At 51.4% G+C, this 9,846-nt stretch overlaps 1 protein-coding gene across 2 annotated transcripts; it reads left to right on the top strand.

The window, feature by feature from the left end:
• The first annotated feature begins 442 nt into the window (after nt 1-442).
• Nucleotides 443-6,847, top strand: LOC115096032. 2 transcript variants are annotated; one of them, XR_003857943.1, is made up of 2 exons: nt 443-592; nt 6,163-6,847. XR_003857943.1 is itself a non-coding variant. In XM_029610512.1 (2 exons), exons 1-2 carry the CDS (start codon nt 1,738-1,740, stop codon nt 6,570-6,572), a joined length of 1,158 nt encoding a protein of 385 aa, XP_029466372.1. In that variant the 5' UTR covers nt 1,732-1,737; the 3' UTR covers nt 6,573-6,847. The 2 variants fall into 2 exon arrangements, 1 of the variants encoding a protein (XP_029466372.1); XM_029610512.1 differs by lacking the exon at nt 443-592 and adding an exon at nt 1,732-2,485.
• Nucleotides 6,848-9,846: the final 2,999 nt, after the last annotated feature.

Genomic DNA, 9,846 nt, shown 5'->3' with positions numbered 1-9,846 from the left:
GCTGCTGCTGCTGGGAGTACTTAGATGGTTAAAGGAGGCCCGCCTCTCGAGGCATGGGCCGTATAACTGGGCAGACGTGCGGCAGGCAAGAGGGAGGGGGGCACAGCCTAGGTGCGGAGAGGGGCGGACAATGGGATTAGGGGCCAGTTCAAACCTGGACATGAGACAAGGAAGGCGGCGTCTCTGAGCTCGGGTACTTAGAGGTAGGGCGGGGTGGGGGGAGCACATTTGCAGCCTGGAAGCGAGAGCAACAGGCTGACCTCAGCACGGCTGTGCTGTAACAGGCTGACCTCAGCACGGCTGTGCTGTAACAGGCTGACCTCAGCACGGCTGTGCTGTAACAGGCTGACCTCAGCACGGCTGTGCTGTAACAGGCTGACCTCAGCACGGCTGTGCTGTAACAGGCTGATCTCAGCACGGCTGTGCTGTAACAGGCTGACCTCAGCACGGCTGTGCTGTAACAGGCTGACCTCAGCACGGCTGTGCTACAACAGTTTTGCTTTTACTTTCACTTTGCCTCCAGCACGGCCGTGCTGTAAGAGGAGCAGATCAGCTAAAGGAGCAGGAACGATTTCTTTGATTACATCATTGGGTAAAGTACATAGATTTTGTGGCTTATAGGCAAAATGTTGAGAATATTAATGGTAATTTTGTGTTGCTAAGGACTGGAAGGTATGCTCCCCCCCCCCCCCCCCCCCTTTTTGCATTGAACTGGCTCTGCATTACCAGTACTTTATTTAATGAAAAGGCTTTGAATGCATGGCTGCTTCTGCCTGAAATGTTATTTTATTTAAGGAAATGCCTTAGCACATGGCTGGTTATATATATTTTACCTGTTCTTTATATATATTTATATATATATTTTATGAATTCATGGCTGGCTTTCAGCACAATGCTTGCTCTGCATGTTGCTGTATTTATTGAAAGGGCAGCGAGTGCAGGGCTGGTTATCTTTCACTTGTAGCCTCTTAGAAACGCCATTGAAGGGGTCTGCACATGGTGAATACATAGGTGGTTAGAGCACATGGCTGGCAGTAGCAGGCTTGGTAGCTCAGTGGTTAGAGCACTGATCTTGTAGGCTTACTTTCTTTAAAATCGATGTTTTCTATGTATTGCTTTACCCCTCGCTCTCTAAATTGCTAGGAAGTGGGCAGGCTTCATGTCTACCATGCTACCTCAACATCCTGCGGATGTGCTTTGTTATACTTAAGTAATCTGACAATTAAAAAGTAGCCAGCATCCCGTAGTTGGGAATTCTGATGATATGCCTGTGGGACAGCGGTATGGCATTTGAGTGCTCAGCCAGGTTAACAGGATGTTTTTATATTAATCCTAAAGGTGATATTTAGCATTCGGTTACCATTTAAAGGGACAGCTGTCCCATGTGCACGTTTATACTGAATTATAAGGGGTACAGGACCCTCAGCTTGATAGATATGATTTAGGCTGCGCTATGCAGCTCTATCAAAGTAAATTAAAATATTAATGAAAGGTTGGCTTACATCTTAGCATGGTATTGTGGTTCTCATGGGAAGGGCTTGCCAGCAGAGGTCAGCACATGGCAGCGGCCATTTTGGGAGGTCAGCACATGGCAGCGGCCATTTTGGGAGGTCAGCACATGGCAGCGGCCATTTTGGGAGGTTAGCACATGGCAGCGGCCATTTTGGAGGTCAGCACATGGACTTTCAGGATTTTCTTTTTCTATTACTTTCCTTTTACTCCCCAGGCCCCCCCCCCATGCGCCGGCACTCCCGCCTCCCCACAGAGTCCGGCCGCCCCTCGCCCCCCCCCCCCACCTTCCTCAGCTGCCCCGGCTGCCCCCTGCCCCACCCACCCCCCTTAGCAGGTGTGCGCACACCCAAGTTTGGCTACCTATTCATATGCCCCCCCCAAAACTGTGCGGGATCTAACCATTTAATATGTCTACACAGCATGGCTACCACTCAGTTTGCTATGGCTTTTGCCCCGTCTGCATTTATGCCGGACCAGGCTCAGGCTCTAGCCAAGCGAGCACGTCGGAAGCCAAGCAAATTGCAGGAAAACTTCGCAGCAACGCCAGAAGTCGAAAAACGTAAGACCAAGACACAGAGGAATAAGAAGAGGAAATCCGCAAGCACACGACAACCGCGTAGCATCAGCCATTTGGGCTGCTATGTGCCGGAGCAGCCCCTTCCACGGGGCATGACCCCTGCAGCACCGACCCCTGCAGCACCGCCACGAGAGAACTTCGGCAATGTTACCGAACGACAGCTGCGTCAGCTCATGGACCAAACCTGGTCAGCGGCTGCTATCCATGGCACGGACAGGGTGAAGGCAATGCTGGATGCCTTAACGCATACCACTAGCCCATCCCCTGGCTCAGTGCCCATCGGTCCACAGCACGGTGCAGCGGGCAGCTCCAACAGTTCAGCTGGCAACACCCAGCCACCAGCACGTCAACAGACAGCTCATGGACAACACGGGCAACCGCAAGAAGGACAGAACTGTGAGTACCCTGATTTAAACCGGGGCCAGGGTAATGTGCAGGTACCCCCAACACAGCCCAGTTACCCACCACCAAGGAATGGCAGCGAAGTGTGGCTGGGGCCACAAAGCGCTCCTACTGACAATTTCGCTGCTATGAAAGCTATTTTCGATAACTGGCATGGGCAGGGTAATGCTAACACTAGCACAACACAGGAAACAGGGCAGTCAGGACGACCCATGGGGGATATTTTACTTGTGACACCAACCCCAGCCACAGCTACAGCTGTTGGAACACCAACCACAGCTACAGCGGTTGGAACAACGGTGGGTCAGCTGGGGACCAATGGGCACAATACCACTGGTAGCTCAGCCACGAATGGCAATAACGCTGCGCAATACACATGTACAGTGGGCTCACTAACCGCGCATGTGTCAGAGGCGTTTAAAAGAGAAAATATGGCGCAGCGAATATGTAGATATATTCGAGCTGCTCAGGAAAGAAGGGGAGGGTTCCGATCCCAAATGCCACGAAGCGTGCAAACTCTCAGCTAGGGAGAAACCCTGCATCGCTAAGACGCTAGCTAATTGGTCAGCAGGATTCAGAATTCTGTCATCCATCATAGGTCAAAAATTTCCTGAAAAATGTTGCTCCTTAATTGCTTACCAGGACGTCATTTGTGGTGCTTATCGCACGTATGGCGGTACAGCTTGGTTGGAGTATGATGAGCAGTTCAGAGGGAATATGGCTGTGAACCCAGGTTTAGAATGGGATCGCAAGGATATTGACCTCTGGCTCTCAAAAATCACACCGTACTGACAGGTGCAGGAGGTTGTCCCTGGCTTCGCTGGCAATGCATACCAGCCGAGTACATGGTTAACTCCTCGCCAACATACTTTTACGGGAAGATTTCCATTTCGGCAAGGTCAGCCCTTTCGTCAAGGGCAAAGGTGGGGGCAAGCCACTAGATTTAGGGGTGGGGGGACTCCCATCTGTAGGCTGTTCAAATCTGGTTTTTGCAGATTCGCTGCTGCCTGCAAATTCAGACACGCCTGCATGGGATGCGGTGCAGGCCACCCTCAAACAAAATGCTCAAGGGGAGGAACCATCCCCCACACAGAGCAACAATAAATTCATTAGAGCACCTACCCCCATTAAGATACATAGCTTGCAGGTCTGTTTAAAGGGTTATCAGCCCAAGGAGGCCAGATGGCTATACGAAGGGTTTTCCCAAGGTTTTCATATACCTTTCATGGGGCCAGAAACCGCCACAGAGGCTAAGAATCTCTTATCTGCGAGGAATAATGAAGAGGTCATTGCACTAAAGATCAAAAAAGAAAGCGACATGGGTGGGGTGGAAGGCCCATTCAAGGGCAAACCTCTACCTCATTTTAGGATTTCCCCTCTGGGGGTGGTTCCCAAAAAAGAGCCAGGGGAATTCCGAATGATTCACCATTTATCCTTCCCAGAGGGTGGGTCAGTGAATGATTACTTGGACCCCGAAGCATGCTCGGTCGCCTACGCCTCATTCGACCAGGCATTAGACATGGTGAGGCATTGGGGGCAAGGGGCATGGTTGGCAAAAGCCGACATTGAATCAGCCTTCCGCTTGCTTCCAATACATCCAAGCTGCTTCCATCTGTTGGGGTTTCAATTCCGAGGTAAATATTACTTCGATAAATGCCTCCCGATGGGCTGCTCTATATATTGCGCCTACTTTGAGAGGTTTAGCACATTTGTGCAATGGGCTGTAGAGCAGGACATCGGGAAAGGGAAAATCATACACTATTTGGATGATTTTCTGTTTACCGGCCATAGGGACACACAGGCTTGTGCGCAAGCCCTCGAAGCATTCACCCGGAAAACTGACGAATTAGGCATTCCGCTAGCTAAGCACAAATCAGAAGGACCGTCACAAAAATTGTCATTTCTCGGTATCGAAATTGATACTCTGCAAATGGTCACACGACTACCGCCCGCAAAACTAGAAGCGTTACGTGCCAACATATCTACTACCGAACAATCACGCTAAAACAAATGCAGTCACTCATTGGTCACCTCAATTTCGCTTGCAAGATCATGCCCATGGGTCGCCCCTTCATGAGAAGATTGTCCCAAGCCACAGCAGGTATTCGCAGGAGCCATCATTTCATTAGAATCACCAAGGAGCTCAGGGAGGACCTCATAGTATGAAAGACATTCCTAGGGGAATATAATGGGCGGACAGTTTGGAGGGACCCAATCATGACCAATAGGGAGCCGCAGCTATACACCGACGCAGCGGGGAGCGCTGGATTTGGGGCCTATCTGGCTGGGAAATGGGGCGCGGAACGATGGCCAGTACAGTGGGAAGCCATGGGTTTACTCAGAGACATCACTTTTCTCGAATTGTTCCCCATTGTTGCAACAATACACATGTGGAAAGCATGTTTCCACAACAGAAGAGTGGTTTTTTGGTCAGACAACATGGCGGTTGTACAGGCGAAAAATTCTCTCACCGCTCACTCCCCTAGGGTCATTAGGCTATTGCGGGATTTAGTACTGCTCTGCCTGCGCATTAACATGGTCTTTAAGGCTAAGTACGTTCCGGGGGAAGCTAACGGCATCGCTGATGCATTGTCTCGTTGTCAGTGGTCTCGTTTCAGATTCCTGGCCCCGGAAGCAGAGCATCACCCTTATCACGTCCCTCCGCGGATTTGGGAATTAGGGTGCCCGGAATCGCCTCCATATTGAGATCGGCTCTGGCAGAGTACGGGGAGAGCATATGCACGCGGCTGGAGCCTGTTCCAAAAATTTTGCCAATCAAATAACACGCAAGTTCAGGGGACAATGACAGAGAGAAATGTAACAGAGTTCTTGCTCTACCTCAAGAACTCGGGAGTATCAAGAGCACAGGCAGGGCAACATGTAGCTGCTATTGTTTTCGTCTCCAAACTATGGGGGATAGGCTCAATTAGCAACTCCTTTCTCATAAAAAAGATATTAGAGGGTTGGCGGAGACAAGAACCAGTTAGAAGGGACGCCAGAAAGCCTATCACACCAATGCTGCTACAAGCACTGGTAAAGGAGCTCCCCAGCCTAGTTTGGGACAATTATGAGGTAAAGCTATGGACCGTGGCTTTTTCACTAATGTTCCTTGGTGCATTTAGAAACAGCGAGCTTATCCCGAGGGCAAAGGTGACCACCAGGGCATCGGATGGGGGTCTCCTGATAGAAAACATAAGGCTGTTTAATGAGACAGTACAGATCTTTCTCAGGCGAGCAAAAACTGATCAACGGGCAGTAGGTCGCTGGATTACATTATACCCTGCTCATACGGGGGGTGATATGCCCCGTAAGGGCTACAACAGAATACCTCAAAGTACGCCCGGTGGGGGGAGGGCCCTTTCTAAAACACAAAGAGGGCAACGCGCTATCAAGTTATCAGTTTATCAGTATGCTACGCAAAGGCTTGGAAAAGATAGGGGAAGACGCGGGAGCTTATCACACACATTCATTCCGAATAGGCGCAGCATCCTTCGCCAGCAGCGGTTTAAGCGAAGATCAGATTAAGGCGCTAGGGCGGTGGAAATCCGGTAAATTCAAAACATCATACGACCCAATAACCAGACAGCCCAATGAACAGTCTCACTGGGAAACATAAAAAGCATATAGTTACCGTCCTGTTGCACATAACCGTTATATTTTGTCTATCATAGACTCGCCAGCGGGGAGCGCGAAAGTGATATGGATCATGGGGCACTCGTACATTTATTGGGCGCACATTAGAACCAAGAGAAAGACCTCCAGCGAGCAGATGGGCATACCTCGTAGCAAGGCCAGCTTATTCTGGCTCGGCAAACGAGGGATGAGGTGGGTCCAACTAATGCCTTGCATCCTCCAATACGCCAGGCAACTACCTCAGCCGGATATTATCATCTGTCATTTGGGTGGTAACGATTTGGTCGCAGTCAAAAACATTGACTTAATAATCACGATCAAGAAGGACTTGACTGCAATTAAGGCTATGTGGCCAGCCGTGGTATTGGTATGGTCCCACATTATCCCCCGATTGGTATGGAGGGACGCGAGGTCGCATAAATCCATCGCAAAAGCAGGCGCAAATTGATTAAAGAAGTGGGGACGTGGTTGAGAGCTATAGGGGGATATGTCATCAAGCATGATGATATTTCGCTCTCATGTTCAGGCATGTATAGGCCAGATGGGGTCCACTTATCAGACGTTGGGGTAGATATCTTCATCCTTGCCCTGCAAACGGCCACAGCAGCTTTAGTTAATTGGTGGGGGTAGGAAACAAGTAAGGTTTTACTGTTTCCTACTTTGGCGGGTGCCCTCACCGGAGCATAAGGGGATGTGTCGCTGCATAGAGGGGAAGTTTTTGGTGTTGGGGGAGGGGGAAGGGGAGGAGCACAGCACCAAGGACTTTGCATAGGGGGAAAGCGGGGGCATGGATATAACTAAGCATGGCGGAGACCGAGATAATGGCCGGTCTGGGGGTGGCCCAATGAAGGCCTGGCATAAGCAATAACCGCGGCCCGCAAGGCCAGGGGTGGGAGGAGGCGGCAGAATACTGCACGGAGCGGCAGTAGCCACGGAGGTGTTCACGGAGCGGGATGCCAGTGGCGGGTGTTCCCCTTCACGGAGCGGAAGGCGGGATTGGCATTCACGGAGCGGGGTGCCAATGGTATACCACCTTCACGGAGCGGAAGGATGGAGGGCTGCCGTCTCCAAAAAAGCATTGGGGTGGGAAGAACAAGCAAGGTACCGGTGAGGGCGTGGCATTTAGCTAATGCCAATTGTTTAAGCTGCTGCAATATAAAGTAATAAGGTTATAATGTTAAATGCTGGCTGTGGCCGTTTCTTCCACTTAATAAAAGTTATCTTGGCTTACCTACTCTGTTGTCGCGTGGTCAAGGGTGGGAGGGGCGGTCGTCCGTGAGCTACGGCGTGCCACAGTTAAGACTCCTCGTGGTAGAAGGAAAACATCTGCATTGTGGGTCCCAGCTGGCTCCTCTGCTCAGGGCCAGTGAGACGGGCAGTGCCAGGGAGATGAAGCTGCAGGCAGAGCACGGGGCCGATTTCAGCCCGGCCCTGACCGGGGGTGAGATAAGGGACTGATCAGTCACTGCCCGAATATTCAGCTAAAGCTTTACATTTAGTGTGGCTGGAGTGCCCTCGGTGCTGGCGGTCCTGCAGCAACCGGCTCTGTCCGCAAAAAAAAAAAAAAATAAAGGCAGGGACCTGTTTTTCATGTCCCTTTAAATTGCTCATTCCCTTTTCCCGGTTCTCTTGCCCCCTTTTTTTTTTTAAGTGGGCCCCAGCCTCTCCTTAAGTGAGCGGCCCCCTCCGGTCCCCCCTGTGCAGATTGGGAGTGGAGGGGGGAGGCCAGAGGGAGCCGGGTGACTGTTATTGTTTTCTGTTTAGAAGGAAGCGCTGGAGCTGGTGGAGCCGGATGGATTGCCCTGCAGTTGGGCCGTGGGCGGTGCCTGGATTTGTGCAGCCCGGTTAGGTTGGCTTCGCCACCTGAGCTTCCGGCCTTGCCTCTATCCCCGGCCCCAGGCCTGCCCAGATTTTGCTTGGTTTATTGCAGCACCTGCCTCGTGCAATAGAGAGAGGCACAAGCGAGCCAGGCCTGCCTGGTTTTCAAAGGCTTTGAGGTAGGGCCACTCGATCCCTGTGAATGTCAAATCCCTGGCCTTCCTCTGCTCTCTTTTCCTATGAAATCATGAAATAAAACCTCAGGCTTTCTTTAGCACTCGTGCTGGTCTGATTTTATTTTTTAAAAATGCTGTGGTTGGCAGCTGCGCTCACAGAGAGCGGGGGTGGGGAGCCATCCTGCATCCGTGGTCGCCGAGTTCTTGTTGGGTATTCGGCGTCTGATCTTGTGGACTGCAGGTCCTGAAAGCGACCCCATCGCCCCCCTCCTCCTGCCCTGGCCTTTGTTACAGGGGGGGGGGGGGGTGTCACCGCCTGTGCCCTCCCTCCTCACAAGCCACAGGACTCGCTTCCTCCTGGAGCCAGCGGCTCACGCCTGCAGCCATCAAATCCAAACTCACCGCTTCATTTTCCTCCAAAGAGGTTTTAGTTTTTAAACTGAAAGCCCCCACCTGAAGCCACTTGTGCTGTTTATACTCCTGCGGCAGAGATTGCAGAGTCAGCACATTCTGGGGCGCAAATCTGCAAAATGTTGCAACATTTAGATCATTTTTGTACTTTAGAAAAATAAAATCATTTTCGGACACTTCTATAGCCAGTTAATTTATTTGGTTCTTTATTAGAGGAAAAGGGATGTTAATGATTGGGGGGGGGGAGGGGGGAGATCTCAGCAGAGGGAAAGGAAGAAGGGACCTTAGGCAGGAAAATGTAGAGAGAGAAGGGATGAAGGATAAGGAATGAGAGAAGGGAAGAGGAGTGGGGATGGAAGAGGAGGGCTGGGGAGGGGGAGAAGGGTCACTCGCCTGACTCCAGGCCTGCCCTAGGTCCCTACCTCCCTCCTTTCCTCTCTCCACCCCCACCACTATTTTATTCTACATTTCACCTACCCATCCTTCCCCAACTCCTCTTGCACACAAACCCTGATCCCACCATCCCCAACCTCTCCCAATCCCCATCATCTCTCCCCTCAGGCCCCAGCCTCTCCCCCCCCCCCCCCCTCCACCCCTTGGTGTTACCGGAAACCTCTGCCTTCACATTGCCATCGCTGACCACGCAGGGAGGAGGGACGCAGGCCACAGTCCAGCCCCACTGCAGAGAAGACCATGGCCAAACCTGCTGCCTCCTCCACCTCCCTGCAACATGGCCAGCGATGGCAGGAAGGAGGGAACTGCAGCCCGAGTCCCCGCTAGGCTGCCACTCTCTATGGAAACATAGAAACATAGAAATGAGGCATCGGTTTATGCACGGGGGAGGATCAAGATAAATGCTGCGGTGGGAGAGGAGACCAGGAAGGAGTTTGTCGGGGGCATTGGGTCAGATCCGGCTCCCCGGTCTCCTGCTGTCAATTCTGCGGCACCACAGGAGACCGGAGGCCCTGCTTGTACTATACTTAGGGCGTGTGCAGAGGTTCCCTTCTAGAAAAGAAAGACAACGGCGGGCTTTCATCAGGAACTGTCTCGAGCCTGCTGCCGTTCAGTATCTTTGTGAGCAATATTGCAGATGGGAAAGCAGAAAACGTTTGTCATTTTGTAAATGACCTTAAGATCTGCCAAAAAAAAAAAAAAAATAGGGGAGGAATGATGAAATGCTCTGTAACGAAGTTTCATGGAAAGAAAATGCAGTCTTGCATTTATAAGGCAATGTATTAAATGACAGCAGAAGAACACCTGCCCCATACATCTGTCCAGATGTTCCTGTCCATGCTGCAAGGATAGAATGGACGACCA

This window comes from Rhinatrema bivittatum, chromosome 7 (genome assembly GCF_901001135.1).
Source record: "Rhinatrema bivittatum chromosome 7, aRhiBiv1.1, whole genome shotgun sequence".
Classification (NCBI taxonomy): Eukaryota; Metazoa; Chordata; class Amphibia; order Gymnophiona; family Rhinatrematidae; genus Rhinatrema; species Rhinatrema bivittatum.
The sequence above is the reverse complement of the archived record's forward strand: the minus strand, read 5'-3'. Positions and strand labels throughout refer to the sequence as shown.

Coding starts and splice junctions, on each gene's coding strand:
- LOC115096032 (XM_029610512.1), top strand. CDS start 1,738: ATGCGCCGGCACTCCCGCCTCCCCACAGAGTCCGGCCGCCCCTCGCCC. Junction 2,486..6,162: donor ACCGCAAGAAGGACAGAACT/GTGAGTACCCTG, acceptor TGTCTATCATAG/ACTCGCCAGCGGGGAGCGCG.